Here is a 20,657-nt window from a genome sequence, read left to right on the forward strand (position 1 = left end):
ATGGAAAAATATGTCATCCCATATGTAGCTGGAGTTTCAGAGAGAAGGATTTTCAACAAACACCGAATCCCTGTGTTTTTCAACCCTACAAACACACTCAGACAGGGACTTGTCTACCCCAAGGATCCTATACAAAAACATAAACGGAGCAATATTATATAGGCTATCCAGTGCAATGAGGATGGCACAGATTTGTATATTGGCGAGACAAAACAACTACTTCACAAACGGCCCAAAATTGGAGGGCTATTTCCTCAGGTCAATGTGCACATTTTGGATTGAGGACAGATGGTTTGAAAGAGGTTAAGGAAGCCATCTTTGTCAAACTGGAAAATCCATCCCTGAACAGAGGGGGTGGGGTACGACACGACCTATCAGCTACTTACAATGCAGTCCTAACATCTCTACCCCGGTGTCTCCACAACAGTTTACACCTCCATTCATGCAAAGATAAGACTAATGACCCTCTCATTCCCTCTGCAACCCTCAGTTGCTTTGATTTACTACTGCTTGATATATGATGACCTGGGTTACTGAGAACCTTCATAGATGTCTGTATTTAAACATTTCTTCCAAATCAGTTTTGCTATATTTAATGCTCACAATGTTGTCTCTTTTACATTGGATAAATCAAATTGTATGATCTTCAGAAAACATCACAATCATTTCACAAGGGTAACCCTGAGTTTCCAGTTACTTGTGCATTTGCATTCACTGTCTGATCTGTACATTTCAACAAAGCCCAACTAACAATTCCTTTGGTATCAGAATTAGTGCTCTTCACATATGCTATGTAATATGCTAGGTTTCCAGCAGCCGCAATGCATGCTCTACATCTCAGAACTCTGGCATTGTTTTATTTTTACTGTATTTGTTGCTCTCCCTTTATTGACTTCTCCCTCTGGGTCAATATAATTAAACATTTGCCTTTGTTTCTTGGGGAACACTATTAGCATTTGTGTTGTCTGGATTCTCTTGGTCCACTCTATCATATCCATTTTGTTCTGTACGTGTGTACCCTTATTTGCAACTTAAATGACATTATTTTCCTCACCTTTTTTCCAGTTCTAATGAAGGACCAATAATCTGAAATATTAAATTTGTTTTGGCCTCTGTGGATGCTGCCTGACCCATTTAGTCCCTCTTCTTTTAAAAATTTCTTAATTGCTATATAGTTATAGGAACAGAAACATACTTCATCTTTCTTTGTAATCTAGGCCATGCAACGAACAAGTGCGTCATCCTAGTTACCAACACTGGTGATGCCGAAGTCAGGTTTGTCTCATTGTCAATGAAGGATCCCTGCAGGATCATAACTTTAACCAACTTACCCAGAGCTACAAATTATTTTTCAAGGATTGTGTAATTTTGATGCAAATACTCATTCTCAAAGCTTCATTTTTTTTTAGACTGTGCTTGTATTTCTTTTCCATGATGGACGCTTTTAATGTCAAATCCCTGGGTCACCGTTATGCTTTTCTTTATGTAATTTAGAATGAAAACCTGCACAGCACAGGCATACAAATTCATTACAAATGATTAAAAAAAATCATTGAATTTCCTTCCCCCCTGAATAACTATCATTCACTTTCACTTGAACCAGGGCGTGACTTGCACAGTAATGTGGCAGGGCCCTGGAGATTGTTGTAGAACAGAGACCAATGGGTGCAAGTAAATAGTTCTTCAAAAGTATCATTGTAGGTGTGACTTTGGCACACTTGTCTTCATTGGTCAGAGCTTTAGTACATAATTTCTAAACTTTTATAGCTTTTGGTGAGACTAACTGGGAAAACTAGGTAGATCTGATCATCTGGAAATAGAGGGGATTTCATTTAGGTGGAAAGTGCAGAAGATATTCACAAGTATGTTGCTGGGCTTGCTTTATAAGGAGAGATTGAACAGGCTGGGCCAGAATCCTCAGGAGTGAAGGAGGTTGAAGGAAGACTTTGTAGATACACAAAATCATGAGGAACATGGGTAAGGTGAATGTTCCGGTTTTTTTTCCACAGTGTAGGGGTAAAGATTTAAAGGAATCAGAGGGACAACTTTTTTCATGCAGGGTGGTGGTTATATGGAATGAGCTGCCAGAGGAAATCAAAAGTTCGAAGTAAATTTATTATCAAAATGTGTGTGTATATGTATCCTCAATAAATCCAATAACCGTAACAGCATCAATGAAAGACTACACCAACAGAATGGACAACCAGTGTGCAAAAAACAATAAACTGCAAATACAGACATAAATAAATATGAAGAATGAGGTGAAGAGTCCTTGAAAGTGAGTCTACAGGTTGTGTGAACGATTCATTGATAGGGCAAGTGAAGTTATCCCCTCTGGTTCAAGAGCGTGATGGTTGAGGGGTGATAAATGTTCCTGAACCTGTTGATGTAAGTTTAAACCAGTAAATAGATAAGAAATGTTTTAGAGGAATATGGAACAAACACAGACAAATAGGACTAGGTCAGGTTGACAGTCTTGGTGGGCATGGATGTATTGGTCTGACGGGTATGTTTCTATGTTGTATGAATCTTAAGTGTTTGCATTCACATAATTTGTGGTATGTATTATTGGATACAAATGAATTATTAACTTTGATTTCAGCACTCACTATCCTTCCTACACTTACATTAAATGAGCACTGGGACTAACTATAGTGTTGGAACTACAGTTATTTTCAAAACTATAGTCGATCCCATCTTTTGATGTTTTCAGTGTCATAATATACCAGAATTTAGCCATCAAGGGAACAGCCTAGTGGGAGGGGTGCAAAATCTTTAATTTAATCAGTTATTATATCAGCATTGATATGAAAGCAAAGCTAATGAATGAGTAAAATTCAGAGAACAAATTAGGTTTTTAAAGAAAGAAATTAGATTGAAAATTAGATGGGTCACCCCTACAACATTCTGATCTGATCCGTCAGAAATTGTATTTTTAGTCATGGAACAGGTCATAAATCTAAATTTTCAGCTGCTGTTTCAGCTCTAGAACAAATATTTGGTTAGTGAAGGCTGGGTCTTTTATATATAAAAAAACTAGTCTGTCTTCATTCCTCAAATGAATAGGACTGTGTTCATTGTATTAAGATACCAAAAGATTAAGGCTGGAACTGACCCTTTATCTTAGAATTGAGGAAAAAATTGTATTAAGCTTGATAAATAGTCCTGCTGATGGGATTAGATTGATTAAAATCTTAGGTGGTTTATTGAGCAAGATTTGTACAATTAGCAGTACTAAAAACAGTACCTAACCATAAAATTCCAATGAATTGCAAATTTTAAGCCTTACTTTTTAAATGATAAGTGTGCTACAGGTCAACAGTCGTCTTAATACCCAAAAGTATTATGGTTGTCTTAAATAATCTAAATCTAATACTTGATTTATAACTGCTGGAAACAATTGAAAGAAAGGGGTGGTGTCACTAACTTAACTGCTTGAATAGAGAAGAAAACAAAATTGTTATGTGATATGTGTTGATTTGATGACATAGGATTGGGTTGGAAACTTTCCAAGGAAAGATTATACTGTAAATTTGTTCAAATAAAAACTTGATTCTGACCATCTTGTATAAGTTTACTTTTACATCTGAAATTACAAATTCACTAGCTAGATATATAAAAAGAAATCTATTCTAGAGCATCCATAGTAAAGACAAACAGAACAATATAGATTCTTAAAATATGCTGTAGACCTTTTTATATTAGTTTGGTTAATTAGAAACAAAGCTCCCATCTTTATCATAGAGGTAGCAGTAAAGTATTACTGCAAATCTAGATTTTCAGGTTGTGGTGAACTACATATACCTGTCTGGACACGCCCCCCCCCCCCCCCCCCGGCTGACTGCTCCTGTGGCTCCTCCCACAGACCCTGGTATAAAGGCGATTGGAGGCACTGCTCCTCCCTCAGTCTCCAGGATGTTGTGTGATGGTCACTTGCTGCTTGTGCTTTCTTCCAGCCAATAAAAGCCTACCTTAACCCACGTCTCGGAGTTATTGATGGTGCATCACAGGTATATGTATAATTGGGGTTTCTGCAAACTCAGTAGATGATTACACAACTCTATTAATGAGGTCAGATCTAAGAAACCCACATACTATACATATTCCTCTCTAGTCCACATACTTCCAACCTCACATTTAAAATGTAGACGTCATTGATTTCAATTAATTTTTTACCAGTCAAAACAGTGTTTATTGTTGCAGCCAGCATGATTATGGAAGAACTTTGGTACATAGAGAATACCTTTTAGACATGTTAACCATGATTGAATGTTAACATCTGATTACATACCTGTTACAAGTACATGAGCACTGAAGTTAATTACATAATTGATTTTGATTGTAATCCCTACAAAATTACTCAGATTAATGTAAAATGAATGGCCTATTCATGAACAGCGACACTGTGGTTTCCTTTTGAGATCTTGTGTCAATGCCTTGTGGTGCAACCAAAACAAATGCTTATGCTAGCTCATCAACAAATAAAGTTTATTGGAGGCTTATTTCCAAGTGTTCCAACACAGAAAATATCAACTTTCAGATTATAGTTATCATCCTAAGTAGAAAAATAATGACAAAAATTATACCAATTAGATAAACTCCATTAAATCACAATCAAAATAGCACAGCACAAGACAAAAGCTACTCAACCCATTAATTCTGTATTAGAACAAAGTTGGTTTCATTTCCAGCTTTTCCCTACATGCTTAACTTCTTATCAGTCTGATATTTATTTGATTCCTTTTTGAAAAATTTCAGAAGTATTTCCTCCACCCTTTATGAATATTCCAAATTATTTATTGAGGTAGTTCCCTAACTTTTTTGGGTTACCACCCCCTTGGCTCCCAGACCATATCCCCAGTGCCCCCCTTTCCTTTTCTGACTATTACATAGAAGCTATAAAGAATTTTGATTTACAATGAAAGAAAATAGGAACTGTAAATTCAAACCAGTGACAAATAATTTTGAAAATTATTCAAATCTATTTAAAGCTACAAATAAAATGATTTCTTTATTACAATGAAAACTATTTTCATCAACAATTTTAGAGCGTACATTTCTAGTCTAACTTTTTACTACTTCATTGCTTTTTCACCTTTCCATGAGATGGATGAGCTTGAATGTCACTCAGAAGGTGTCTCAGATCCCCACATTCAGTAATTTGCAGTCTATTTTGCTATTTTGAAAGAAGTTAGGTGACTACACTGAAATCACACTCTACTAAATATGATGTTGGAAAGGCAATAAAGAACATCTTGATCTTTGTCCACAGTGCAGGATAGATTAGAGATTTCTTTCTGCAACCAAAAGTCTTGATATGATTTTTTGAACCTCAGCTTCAGCTTAAAGACATTTTGTAGTGAGATCTGTTCTTTCTCCATCCTTCCTGTTTATTCCTTATTACACGTGTTTAGGAAAATATTTATTACCCAATCAGGAATTTGGATCGAGAGAACAGCTTGAAATCTCTCTGACGTGTCTTTATCTAGCTCACCCAGGTGGCCATACTACACTTGAAAATAATCTGGTATTCTTTCTTCTAACTCGAGAGATCTGGAAATTGGAAAAGGCCATGATGACCAGTGCTGCACTTAAATAGGGTTAATTTGGACAGAAATGTGGAAATGACTGATTTGACTTTGATGAGATTTACATCAGTTCCTCGCAGTTGAAGATTGATTACTGGATGAAGCATTTGTGTCTACAAAGAATTTCACCACAGTTTCAAAAAATGTATGAAAGTGTCTCGGTTTCCTTTTGAGAGCCATCTGTATGCAAAAACAAGCATTCAAACCATTCATCATTCTCAATACAAAGCTCTCAAGCATGGTACTTCATTTTATTTTAGATTAGATTAGATTCAACTTTATAGTCATTGCACTGAGTACAGATACAAAGCCAATGAAATACAATTAGCATCTGACCAGAAGTGCAAAAGAATAGTATTATTTACAAAATAACTGCGAATAAAAATTAAGTGCTACAGCATAGAAATATAAAAGTACTGAGACAGTCCAATACCAAGTTAAGTCACTTTTATTGTAATTTCGACCATAACTGCTGGTACAGTACATAGTAAAATGAGACAACATTTTTTCAGGACCATGGTGTCACATGACACAATACAAAAACTAGACTGAACTACGTAAAAAACAACACAAAAAAAAAAACTACACTAGACTACAGACCCACTCAGGACTGCATAAAGTGCACAAAACAGTGCAGGCATTACAATAAATAATAAACAAGACAACAGGGCAGTAAGGTGTCAGTCCAGGCTCTGGGTATTGAGGTGTCTGATAGCTGGGGGGAAGAAGCTGTTACATAGTCTCGTCATGAGAGCCCGAATGCTTTGGAGCCTTTTCCCACATGGCAGGAGGGAGAAGAGTTTGGATGAGGGGTGCATAGGGTCCTTCATGATGCTGTTTGCATTGCAGATGCAACATATAGTGCAAATGTCCGTAATGGCGTGAAGAGAGACCCCGATGATCTTCTCAGCTGACCTCACTATCCGCTGCAGGGTCTTGTGATCTGAGATGGTGCAGTTTCCGAACCAGGCAGTGATACAGCTGCTCAGGATGCTCTCAATACAACCCCTGTAGAATGTGATGAGGATGGGGGGGCGTGGGAGATGGACTTTCCTCAGCCTTTGCAGAAAGTAGAGACGCTACTGGGCTTTCTTTGCTATGGAGCTGGTGTTGAGGGACCAGGTGCAATACTGCTTAGCGCTGTGATGTGAGGTTCAGCAGAGTTACAACCTCAGGGAAGAAGCTCTTCTGAGCCTGCTGGTGCGGGAACGGAGACTCCTGTAGCACCTACCGGATGGGAGGAGAGTAAAAAGTCTATGGTTAGGGTGAGATGCATCTTTGATAATGCTTTTCGCCCTGCCCAGACAGCATTTATGGTAGATGTTCTCAATGGTGGGCAATTGGGTGCTGATAATCCGCTGGGCAGTTTTCACCACCCACTGGAGAGCTTTGTGGTCCGATATGGGACAATTGCCATACCACACTGAGATGCATTTGGTGAGTATGCTCTCAATGGTACAGCGGTAAAAGTCAGAAGCAGAATCAGAATCAGACTTTAATCGCCAAGTACCTGTGCACATACAAGGAATTTACTTCCGGCAGATGTTGTCTCTCTGCTCATAACAATAATAATGATAAATATAAATGAAAATATAGATTATACATACAAGTAGTGCAATCCAAGTAATAGTTAGCCGACAGTTAACCGGCAGTTAACTGTTCAGCAAAGTGACCGCAGTAGGGAAAAAACTTCTCCAGTGCCTATTAGTCTTAGTCTGGAGGATCTGATGCGCCTACCAGTATCCATCAGTCCATCAGTATCCTGGGATAGAGGTGAGCTTTCTTGATGCTCCACAGGAAATAAAGGCGCTGTTGTGCTTTTTTGATCAAGATGGAGGAGTTCAGGGACCAGGGAGATCATCAGAAATGTGGACACCAAGGAATTTGAAGCTTGATACATGCTCTACTACAGCTTCGTTGATGTAGATGGGGATGTGAGTGTGGCTTCTAGCATGCCTGAAGTTCACAATGATCTCCTTGGTCTTCTGGGTGTTAAGGACCAGGTTGTTGTCGGCACACCATGCGGCCAGGTGCTGGACCTCATCCCTGTAGGCCGTCTCGTCATCCTCATTGATCAGGCCAACCACCATGGTGTTGTCTGTGAACTTGATTATAGAGTTAGAACCTTGCACAGGAACGCAGTCATAGGTGAAAAGGGAGTACAGAAGAGGGCTCAGCACACAGCCTTGTGGCACGCCAGTATTCAGGGTGAGAATGGAGGAGAAAGAGGTTGTCTAACTTAACAGATTGGGGTCTGTTAGTCAGAAGGTTATTTAGCACTGTGAATATTTTATGATTTGTGCAGCTGATCATTTAGCTTTTTTTGCAACAAGGTGTCTGTGAATTACACAGTGAATGGTAAGTATGTTAGGTACTGTTTTTTTTTTGAGAAGGTAATGACCTTGCGGTGGCATCCTGTTATTGATGATGCCCCATCTGTTGCAAAAGCAGGAATTTTGCAGAGCAAAATGTCCTTCTCTTAAAAAATGACTCAACAACCTGAAATATTGACTCTCTTTGTATCTGTTTCTAGTATCCTTGAAAATAACAGCTCTTGAACCATGTTCTCATCTTTTGTGAAGCAAACGTAATCAAGAAGCAAAGAGTTGTTGCCTAGCAAAGTTGACTCATCCGACTGCAGAGCAAATTATGTTGTCCTAAGTACATTGCACAATGTGTCTTCCACTTTCTTAGGCATTATAACTGTTTGTCTTTGAACAGAATTGTCACTGAGCAGAATCACTTTAATTACTTGGTCTGGTGACTTGTGCAAAACCATATTCAGAACCTCCCTTACTGCTGGCAGAATCAGTTCTTCTCCAACTGTATGGCTTTCCAGATTTAGTAATGAACAATGAAATGTTGTATGAAGCACACAAACAATCACTTTTTTGCTGTGAAGTGCTGGCAAATATGTTTCTGAAATTTTTCACAAAGTTACTGAAAATATACTAAGTTCTTGTCTGCTTTATCAAAGCGTAATCTCTTCAATCTTTTGAGCCTGGACAGTTTCATTGCCTCATTTGAAAAAACATTAACATCAGTCGCTGTTAGTTCCTTAGTGCTGGGATACTCTCTACCGTTGAGCCTTGGGCTATAGAAATGTGGCCAAAACCATTTCAAAAGGGCAGATTTTGAATTTTACTCCATTGAATGCCATATCCTAATTCATAGAAATTGCATCACTGTGTGATTAGAGTATGTGAATCGTACTTGCACCATGCTAAAGTAGTGAATGGTAATAATGTGGAGGACAGGGCTGGAAATTCTTCAGTCTAGATTTCAGCAGTGTCACATTACTCTTCAACAACTATAATGTGTTTCGAGCTAGCAAGAGATGAAGTGATTACGTGATTATTGTTATCAGTTATGATGCACTGAGAATCCATGCTTGTAATAAGTAATTAATTTCTTAAAATTAAGCCTGTAATCCTTCACCTGCTCCCCCTGATATCCATCGGTCATCACCCCCTTAGAAACTCTCACTGCTCCCAGGTGGAGAGGCGGGGGTGCAATTTTGTCCACTTTGGGAATCTCTGCTTTATTTTGTTGACATTTTTTTGAACAGTATGTGCTGTGAATTTGAATACAGTCAGTAGAAATTTGTATACAGCCAACATAGAAGCTATTCATGGGGGTACTGAGATGAAAGATAATAACGAAGAGATGAGGTATGAACTAGATATAAGCTAAGACAGTAGGAACCAAGCAAAGTTGTGCAGATGGAAGTAGTGTTCTTGATGATGGGGTACATATAGGATTTGAAAGTCACCATGACTTAAACAACCTCGTCCTCCTTCAGCAGTTGCTTTGATGAAGGATGAAGCTGCTGCGAGGGATCAAAGACAATACCTTGGATGTTCTATGTACAGGTCCATTGTGGGTTACTAATGCTTGACTCATGCACACCTGTACTTATACACAAACTCCCATAAATATCATTAAATTCAAGTCTGGTTGAACGCTCTTTATTTGTAACCTCCTTGCAGTAATCAGATGCCATTATCCCTTAAGAAAATAGACGACCAGTTTCATCGTGGGTGGTTACTTAGAAACGTAGAAAACCTACAGCACAATACAGGCTCTTTGGCCCACAATGCTGTGCCGAACATGTCCTTACCTTAGAAATTACCTAGGGTTACCCATAGCCCTCCATTTTTCTAAGCTCCATGTACCTATCCAGGAGTCTCTTAAAAGACTCTATTGTACCTGCCTCCACCGCCGTCGCTGGCAGCCCATTCCATGCACTCACCACTCTCTGCATTAAAAAAAACACTTAACTTTGACATCATCTCTGTACCTACTTCCAAGCACCTTAAAACTGTGCCCTCTCGTGTTAGCCATTTCAGCTCTGGGAAAAAACCCTCTGACTATTCACATGATCAATACCCCTCATCATTTTAAACACCTCTATTAGGTCACTTCTCATCCTCCATCGCTCCAAGGGGAAAAGGCCAAGTTCACTCAACCTGTTCTCATAAGGCATGCTCTCCAATCCAGGCAATATCCTCATAAATCTTCTCTGCACCTTTTCTATAGTTTCCACATTTTTCCAGTAGAGAGGTGACCAGAATTGAGCAGGGTACTCCAAGTGGGGTCTGACTAGGATCCTATACAGCTGTAACATAACCTCTCGGTAACTTATGAGAGTTTGGAAAGTGTCAAGCAGTTGCTTCTATTGATATTTGTGCAATGGTAATCTATTACCATTGGAGAGGGATGGGCTCCACCAGGTTTCAGATGCCCAAGACACGCCGTATGATGAGCAATCACCAAAAAGATCGGTGCAAAAAGCTTGTCATGACGGTGCCCCAACGACTCCACCAGGAGTTAAGGGCATACACACACACACAATCTATTAAGCAATGCAACTTCCACTGATATTTCAAACCAATCAAACTAAACCCACTGAATGCAGAACATTCTGATCCCAAGCATTGTAACTAGGCAGGGATAAACAATAAACACCGTTACAAGTTCATGTTAATTTGCCCTCATCAACACCATCTATTATCATACAGTGGCATTATGGTTACCATAGCAATTAACTTAAGTGTATTTTTTGATTTATGGACAAAATTGATATGTATTTGATCTTAATTCGGGGACAGTCTGTACTTAGTTGGAGAAAGTTTTTACAGGGTCTTAGTTTCAGGCAGACAGTAAGACAGACAAAGCAAAAAGTGAACTGTTGGAAGAAGAGCTCGACAGGTCAAGCAGTATCTGAAGAAGCAAGTGAATGGTCAATGTTTTGTCCAAGACCCTGCATCAGGACTGGCCTCACCAAACTTACCTCTTCATATCCTAACTCTCTTGTGTATCCCCTTGTTGGATTAGGTGTCTTCAGTAATCAATGAACAGGATTACAATGGTAGGTTTCAAAGTAGTTGACATAAGTTGGCAAGTTGTGAGGATATCAGAGAGTATGAGGCCTAGGAAGATGAAGCTGAAAATTATCTCCGTGGCTAAAGTGAGGAATATGCTTCTGGAATAATGCAGTAGGTCAAGTAGCATCAATGGAAACAGAAAATGTGAGGCGATTTTTTTTCTAGTTTGCACCTGCCTCAGCGTGGCAGTGGAGAAGGTGTGGAATGGATCGTGAATTGAAATGACATGTTGTGTGGAAGTCCATGACAGCCAATGTGAGCATAGCGCAGGTACACTACAAAGCTGAAGTCTAAAGCCCTCCCTCCCCCACACACATAATGCGAGGTTTGCCTGTACTTTAATGATTTCCTGGTGAATCCAGCAAACTTAAAGAGGACCTTAGTAAGTTAGAAGTGAACTCTGACGAATCAGGGATCACAGCAAACATCTGGTGAGTTTGGTGGCAAACTATATATACTTCCAAATGGTCGGATAACAGATTATTGGAGTTTTGTTTAATATAGTGGTTAGTGTGTGAAGTAGCTAGGGTTTGTTAGCTACGGTGTAGCATTGACAACTCCAATGTAATTTTAACCATGACAAATTTAGTACATTTTCATAGGGATCGAGATTTTGTAAAACGGACAAAAAAATTAAGGGGAAAAGTGAGGAGAGAATTGAGAAAAAGAGGTATTCTCCAAGGATGTGGAAAAGCAAGTCAATGAAAAAAGTAAAAGGCGGGCAGGGTAGAAAGAAACAGAGCAGAGATGAGTAAAAAAGTGAGGTGGAAGAGAACGATAGAAAGAGGGTAACAGTCAGAAGAATAATAGGAAAGAAAAGATTCTGTAGATACTGGAAATTCAGAGCAACACACACACACAAAAAAAACACTGGAGGAACTCAGCAGGTCAGGCTGTATCTATGGAAAGGAATAAACAGTCGACATTGCGGGCCAAGACTCTTCATCAGAGCTGCTGAGTTACTCCAGCAGTTTGTATGTGTTACTCTGGATTTCCAGCATCTGTCTATTCTCTTGAGCATATTTTCACTCCAAATTTGCATTAATTTAGGCAAAATAATCTAATTTTTGACATAATTTCACTGCAGGACAAGCACAGAATGCCGTATTTAAATTTAAATTTCGACGGTCCCAACTTTTCGCCCTGTTGCCAGGGTAACGATTCGGCGCCGCTCTTGCCGCGCTGCTTGTTGGCAGCGGGAATTGTGGGACAAGTTGAAGATGGCGGCCGTGTTGGAGGTAGTGCTGAGCAGCGATGCTGGCGGTTCGCTGTGGAACTGTAACGTGTGGGAGCCGCGCTCCGGGACCACGCTGACGAGTTACCGGGGCGGCAATACCTCAGCCCGTGCCTTATGTACTTTAGGCGGCGAGTATCTGTTGGGAGCGCAGCTCGGCAAGAATTACATCAACGTATGGGAATTGCAGCGGAAGGTGAGCGAGTCAGTTGGGAGGGAGTGCGTACGGATAGAGTGGGGTCTTAGGGTCGGGAGAATAGCGATAGGAAGTGAACTGTGGGGCAGACAGAATAAGGGGACAGAGGTGGAGAGTAAGGGGTAAGAAGCACATGGAATGGCGACTGGATGGAAGGGTACAGGCGGAGAGAGCATGGGCAGAGTCCTGGAGAGGAATGGTACGCATGTAGGGGTACTGGAAGACGAGGGGGTACTTGGATCGGAAGGACTGAATAGGCGGCGATGACATAGCATATGATCCGTGTCTGCTTTGGAATTATGTTCATGGTGGATCTGTTGGTCTGAGTTGTGGTTGTACGTAATCGTGTAACAGTTATAGAACTGAAGTGAGTTTCTGAGGGTAGGCAAGTTTGGCTGACAACTAAGAGTTTCAGTGAGGATTACAAAGACCATTATGTGATTAGTACTGGATTTTTCATTGAGGGCGTATCTATTATTCTACAGCATGGAGGGATTGACACTTTTGGAAGGAGTATCACAAACACGATAAAATCTGCAGATGCTGGAAGTCGAAAGCAACACACACGAAATGCTGGAGGAACTCAGCAGACCAGGCAGCATCCGTGGAAAAGAGTAAATAGTCGACTGTTTACTCTTTTCCACAGATGCTGCATGTCCTGCTGAGTTCCTTCAGCATTTTGTGTGTATTTCAAAGAGATTTTATGCTGGAAAGAGGCAGTTGGTGAAAAACTATTTCACGTCTTTTCCTATGATAGAGAGTTAGATGCTCTTCAGCTGCTAGAAACTAGCATTGTCTGCTTTTTTTAGATGATGGCCAAGGCTGCAATTTTTTTCTGTGTTACTGTTATAGCTTTCTATCCCTGGATGAACTCAAAATTCTGCATCAGAAGCTTCTCTCTGTCACTGTTTAGAACTTCAGCATGGATATTGCCTGATCCAGAGGTTTTATTATTTGTGAGTTGGTATATTGCATCTGCAACCGGCTGAGGTGTGAATGAGAATAGACTGGAATGTTTTGTGGAATGTAGTCAAGGACACATGTTGAAGAACTCCTTTACCAAAACTGTATTTAGATTGATTATGTTCATGTTTGGGGAGGGACTGGAACATTGCATAGGGTTCTGAGGTGTTAGTGTGACATGGTACAGACAGGCTTCACAGAATATAGGCAGGTTAATTGAATAACCAAGAAGATGACAGAATGTTATAAAGAAATATGTGAGGCTATCCCCTGTACTAGAAAGTGAAAAGCAGATTTTTTGTAAATGGAAACCTCTGATTGGGGGGGGGTGGGGTGGACGATGAACTAGTCCAAATCTAGACAGAAGGATTGAGGAGTATCTGTATGTGAATCATGGAAAGTTAATATGCAGCATCAGTAAGCATTTAGCGTTTATAGTGACATGAGATTACAGTGAGTGAACTTCAGTGAAGTAAGACAGTTTACTGGAATTACATAGGGTTGTGTGAGACTGTGCCTGGAATACTGCATTCTGCTTTCATTTTGAGAAATGTGGGTAAATAAAAGGATAGGGTGCAGTGAAGGTTCACCACCTTGTTTCCTGGGACAATGGATTTGCATTCCACATGAGAATTATCAGAAGTAGGCCTCTTGGCCCTTGAGTGAGCTACATCATTTGATCTGATTGGAACTGCATTTCCAGCTACCCAGAACTGGAGACTCCAGATGCCGGAAATCCGGATCAACACACACAAAATGCCAGAGGAACTCAGCAGATCAGGCAACATCTATAAAGGGAAATAAACAGTCCTGATGAAGGGTCTCAGCCCAAAACTTCATCTGTTCATTTCCCTCTGTAGATGCTGTCTGACCTGCTGAGTTCGTAAAGCATTTTCTGTGTGTTGTAACCTTTCATTTTCTTATTTATCATGCCTCAAATATATACAAAGGCTGCTTTCATATCATTTGAGGAAGGCAGTTCCAAAGATTCATAACCCTCAAAGAGAAAATTCACCTAATCTTTCTTAAATTAGTTACCCTTTTTTAAAAAGACTGACTTGATTCCATGATTTCACAGCATTTAAGTGAGTGATAATAAATTAAATTCTGATTGTAGATCCTCTCACAGAGGAAACATCCTCTCTGCATCCACTCTGTCAAGAGAGATGCAATGTGTTCTTGCAATGGTATTGGGTTCACTGTCCACAAAGCCCTAAACTTGAAAGGAGATTTTAAATCCTATTTGATATAAGCATTTATGAGTACCTTCACAATTGGGAGGTTATATTGTATCAACCTACTCTTCAAAGACTAACTTACTTCCCTGTCTTGACTCTGCTGCGAGGTTTAGCTGCCAGTACTCACTATTTGAGTGGTGGGATTGCTCTCCCTAACAAATAGGAGAAGCCTCTATTTAAACTAGTTTAAATGCAGGTTTATGTTATTTTTAATAATACATGTTTAAGTTTAGACAAATAGTTAACACACATTTAAAACTGAGGATTTCTAATTTATAAATATTTTGAAATTCCGAAATATTTTATAAACTACAAAGGATTTCCAAACACCGAACTAAAAGAACCCACCAATGATTTGCAGATAAATGAATCGTATGACTCAGAAACCCAAGGTTGAGGAATGAATTCTAATTCTTTCTGTCATTTTCCTTGTCATTCCTAACAATTCTCAGTGCTTTCTAACATTGATGTTTTCCAGGTACTTTTGCTGGGACAAAATTATTCACACAGATGGTCTAAAAGGTTCTGGGGACAGAGATCCCAGGTGTTCAAATTTAGTGCTGAGAGGGCAAACTCTGAATACACAAGTAATCCAACTATTGATTGGTGTCCATGCTTAATGTACTAAATGAAAAATAAGTCTCACAATGATGCAAATAACTTGGCTGTAGTTACCTGGTTTGATGAAGGCAAAATAACATAACATCTTACGTTTAGCTGATGTAGACCAGAACAACTTATGGCCACTTCGCTTTATAAACCATGCTTCTTAGCAGTCAGTCCCCTGCTCTGGGTCAGCAGACTGTGCTGTGTAGACAGTGCTGTTTGTTTGCAATGCTGTCTTTTTAACTTCAGACTGATTATTGCTTGAAACTTGCATTTAGAACTGAAGACTAGCTCTTGTTTACAACAAGAAGAAGAGGTAGGAATATTGGTTAGAAGTTTAACTTTTGTCACAAACAACTCTGACCATTTGGAAAGGTCATGTTACTGTGCTAGAAGGTTGAGGTTAACAATAAACCTCTTGGGCCCTATAAAGTGAACATCCATCATATTCTTACATTGTCCTATATAACTGAAGTATTGATCTCTGTTTGGTATTGAATCTCCTTCACAATAAACGATAACATTTGGTTAATTTTACTAATTATATTATTTCATATTAACCTGTGAATCATACACAAAGACACTCTGATCACTTTGCCTCTCGGTAATATTCTATCATTTAGAGTATGCCACTTTTTTACTTTTTTGCAAAAAAGATATTTTGACATTATGCTTCATTTGCAGGATCTCTGTGCATTCATTCGACTTATCTATGTCTATTCTCTATGTCTCACAGCTTGCTCTATCAACTATTTTTGTATCATCAGATGTTATCCAAATTGTCAGAACCTTCATGCAAGTCATTTATATAATTTGTAAATTGTTGCGGTCCCAACACTGATTCACTAATTACACTACAACACTAATTACATTTTGCCAATTATGTTAACTGTTTGCAAGCCAATCTTTTATCTACACCCAAAATGTACACTCCCACAATGTGAGCTTTGATTTTTTTGCATCATTTAGCATACCTTATGTGTACCATATAGCCTACTGTATAATATGGGACTATTTTATGTCGTAACATGTTACTGAGCATGCACTATTAGGCACATATTGATATGTATATATGTGTTCATTTCGGGGTTCCATAAGTAAAAACCCCTGTTATCTTAGCTCTAGTCTCTAGTGTTTTTATGTAGTTTTGTGTAATCGGTCACATACACAACAAATTGGTGATGAGGATAATGAACCTACATTGTATCAGAATGCCATGTTTTAACTGAGAAGAGAGCGAGGCCGCGAATCTGAAAAGGGAGGGGAAGCACAGCCGCGGGTCAGAAACGTCCAGGCGAGACCACAGTTGGCGCTGACCCCTGGGGCTGAGTGTCTGCCTGCCTCAGAAGGGAGATAAAAAGGAGCGAGATAGGCGTCTAAACAGAAGGCGCTTTGGATGCTGAGAAAAAAAGGTCACGTGAGTAAACCTGAAAAAAGGCATTAAAAAGGCCAAAGACATCTACAGGCAATGGGTAGAGGACCACTTTAACAGTGCTAATAATTGGAGCATGTGGCAAGGCATCAAGGGCTATAACTGACCACAAGAATAACCCTGTCTGCCCCCACAGTGATGTCACACTGGCCAATGAACTCAACACCTTTGGTCAGTTTGAAATTAACAAAGTGAGGAGTGCAAGAATCCCGGCCATAGAGGATGAACAGGTTCTTACACTGAGCACACATGATATGCAGCGCATACTGCAGAGGGTCAATCCACGAAAAGCTGCAGGCCCAGATGGACTTCCAGGACGGGTCTTAAAGACTGTGCTGAACACCTGGCTGATGTATTTACGAGAATTTTCAATCTGTCTCTATCTCAGGCAATGGTCCCCAAGTGCTTGAAGTCAGCCATCATAGTGCCTGTCCCGAAGAAAACAAACATCAACAATTTGAATGACAATCATCCGGTTGCCCTCACACCAATAGTAATGAAGTGCTTTGAGAGATTGGTCCTCTCCCACATCAAAGTCACTATCCTAGCTACACTGGACTCATACCAGTTTGCCTATAAAGCAAACAGGTCCACGGAGGATGCCATCTCATTAGCTCTTCACACTATCCTGACATATCTGGAGGGAAAGGGCACATACGTGAGGGTGTTGTCTGTTGATTATAGCTGTGCTTTTAATACTGTCATTCCCAGCAAGCTCATCTCCGAACTCCACCAGCTAGGCCTCAGCTCATCACTGCAACTGGGTCCTGAATTTCTTCACAGTGTTCACAGGCAGTGAGACTGGGCCCTTGCCTGTCCTCCACTGCTATCCTGAACACTGGTACACCACAAGGTTGTGTATTGAGTCCCATATTCTATTCCCTCTTCACTTATGACTGTGTACCTGAATTTGACACCAACACCATCGTCAAATTCACAGATGACACAACAGTGATCGGGTTGATCTCCAACAGAGACGAATCAACGTACAGAGCAGAAGTACAGAACTTAGCTGGTGCTCAGAGAACAACCTGTCTCTAAATACAGCAAAGACTAAGGAGCTAATTATCAACTTTGGAAAGTCACAGGATGATGAGTATGCACCAGTCTACATTAACGGAGACATAATGGAGAGAGTGTCCAGTTTCAGGTTTCTGGGGATACACATCTCAGAAGACCTTATGTGGTCCACTAACACCACAACAATAGTTAAGAAAGCACAGCATCGGATGTTTTTCCTCTGGACGCTGAAGAAAGCTGGTCTACCTGAACAGCTGCTGGTGACCTTTTACCACTGCACCATAGAGAGCATCTTAACATACTGCATCTCTAAGTGGTATCTCAGTTGTACAGCAACTGAGATAGGAAAGCACTTCAGCGGGTTGTCTCTAGCGCACAGAAGACCATCGGGACACAGCTCCCAGCCCTGGAGGACACATACAGCTTACGCTGCCTAAGGAAAGCTACAAGCATCTGTAAGGACAATACACACCCCTGCAATCATCTGTTTGAACTTCTTCCATCTGGCAGACATTATAAAATTTGCTGTGCCCACACTTCCAGACTGAAAAATGGTTTTTTCCCCAGAGCTATAATTGCTCTGAACCAATCGATCAAGCATCCACCATAAATTTGTATATTGCTACTTTTAATACTGGTTTTATGGCTGTCATGCATCTGAGTTGTGCTTTTGCACTGCTGGACATTGCTTGTACTGGCTGGTTTCTTGGTTTTATTGTTTATTTATTTTATTTGTTTTATAGCATTGAGTACGAGATTTGTAAACTCATTTTGGCTGTATTGGTGCATGACGAATTATACTGTGACAATGACAATAAAGATATTTCATTTTTTTTCATTAAAGCAAAATGCGCAATAACTGCCAGGAGCTAGTCAAAAAGAAAACAAGGAAAAAATAGGCTAAATTAACATAACAAGGATAAATGAACACAACAAGGATGGTGTTAATTGGAACATCAAGGAATGCCATTTGATAGTGGCATTTTAGGCTACGTCCACCCTACACCGGATAAATCCGTAACCGAAGCTTTTTCTCTTTGTTTTTACCCTTCGTCCACACTAAAATGGCGTTTTCGTCCCCCGAAACCAGAGCTTTTCAGAAATGCTGTCCAAGGTGTGTATTTTTGAAAATGCCGCTTGGGCAGATCAGTGTGGATGGGGTAACCGGAGACTTTTGAAAACGGTTTTATTGTTTTCCTGGACACAACCTAACAATTTCAGAACAGGCGGCAATAAGACTGAAGCTAGAAGAGTTAGAAATGTACTCACCAAATACTTTGACCCATAACTTATTGAATAAATAATTATACTCACTTTGCCCTGTTTTCTGTCCTTGCTTGAATGAAGGTGGTTTATCTATTTATGCAAGTACTTCTCTGACAATAGATGTAATAGCCTAATGTAACATTGTATGGAAATACAAGATAATACTAATGCAGATATGTTTTACACATTTAACAAGGTGCTTTATTAATGCAAAAGAGTTAGTCAGTTTTTCAGTGTTCGTCGTCAGCCAGGTCAATCTGTCCGTGAACTCCCTGTCAGTTGCCTCCATACGCTCCAGTATTTGTTTTTTTTTACTTTTAAGTCCTCCTGCGCGAGAGCCAATAGCTGTCTGTCGTTTAAGCTTTTCTAGTCTGTAACTGCACAAACACGCACTGTCTTTCACAGCGAGATTTGACACTAAACATGTTGCTTGTTTTTGGTAGATGTGTCATGTGCATGCGCAGTAGGAGGAGATTCACCAAAATCTCCATTTCAATGTGGATGGAGATATTTTTAAAAACACATAGTGTGGACGTCTATTGTTTTTACTTGAAACTGACGTTTTCAAAATTATCCGGTGTAGTGTGGATGTAGCCTAAGACTGGGTAACTTACATTGAAAGAATAGAGTTATATTATGATTCTAATGATGTTAATGAGGACAAGAAAGCCCGTGTATTACTCAGGCTTCGTCCACACTGGACCGGATAATTTTGAAAATGCCGGTTTCGCGTAAAAACAATAGGCGTCCACACTAACCATATTTGAAAATACTTCTGTCCACATTAAAATGGATATTTCGGTGAATCTGCTCCTGTGCATGCGCAGTTCACATCTACTGAAAACAAGCGACATGTTTAGTGTCGAATCTCACTGCAAAAGACTTGGTGCACGTTTGTGCAGTTACAGACTAGAAAAACTTAAAAGGAAATTGCCAAACAATGGGTAGGAGGACTTAAAACAAAAAAAAACAAATACTGGAGCGTATGGAGGCAACCAACAGGGAGTTCATGGACAGTATGACCCGGCTGATGATGAACATTGAAAAACTGACTAACTCTGTTGCATTGATAAAGCATGTCTGCATCAGTATTATCTTGTATTTCCATACAATGTTACATTAGGCTGTTACACATCTATTGTCAGAGAAGTACTTGCATAAATAGGTAAACCACCTTCATACAAGCAAGGACAGAAAACAGCAACGTGAGTATACTTATTTATTCAGTAAGTTATGGGTAAGTTTGGTGGTTACATTTCTAACTCTTCTGGCTTCAGTCTCGTCGTCTGTTCTGAAATTGTTAGGTTGCGTTCAAGAAAACAATGAAATGGTGTGCTACCATCACCATCTGTTCCTGCACGTCATAACAGCATTTTTAGATTTCTCTGGTTACCCTGTCCGCACTGCTCCAGCCAATCCAGTGTTTTCAAATCTACACACTCTAGAGGGCATTTTAGAAAAGCTTCATTTTCAAGGGAAGAAAACACTGTTTTAGTGTGAATTGAGGGTCAAAACAAAGAGAAAAAGCTTTGGTTACGGAGTTATCCAATATAGTGTGGACGTTGCTTTAGTGTAATGGGCGCGAAAACATACGGCCTGCTATAGAGCTTGTTAACCCCTGAAAAGCCAGTTGATAAAACATTCAAGCAAATAGTAGACACCCTCCAACAGCATTTAAACCACAATCCACTGGTCATTGCTGAAAGATTTAAATTTTACAATCAGTC

At 39.8% G+C, this 20,657-nt stretch overlaps 1 protein-coding gene across 2 annotated transcripts in view; it reads left to right on the forward strand.

The window, feature by feature from the left end:
- The window catches only part of wdr18 (WD repeat domain 18), a 333,950-nt gene that overhangs the window by 83,185 nt on the left and 230,108 nt on the right, over positions 1–20,657 (forward strand). Inside the window, exon 1 of one of the 2 annotated variants that reach the window (XM_059991527.1) lies at positions 12,188–12,405. The exons of the other annotated variant lie outside the window; for it this stretch is intronic. Within the exon in view, the coding sequence (XP_059847510.1) occupies positions 12,196–12,405 (210 nt within the window). The 5' untranslated portion in view covers positions 12,188–12,195. Of the gene's footprint in view, positions 1–12,187; positions 12,406–20,657 lie in introns of those variants that run through there. 2 annotated transcript variants of the gene reach the window in all.

The sequence above is a fragment of the Hypanus sabinus genome, chromosome 16, assembly GCF_030144855.1.
Source record: "Hypanus sabinus isolate sHypSab1 chromosome 16, sHypSab1.hap1, whole genome shotgun sequence".
NCBI lineage: Eukaryota > Metazoa > Chordata > Chondrichthyes > Myliobatiformes > Dasyatidae > Hypanus > Hypanus sabinus.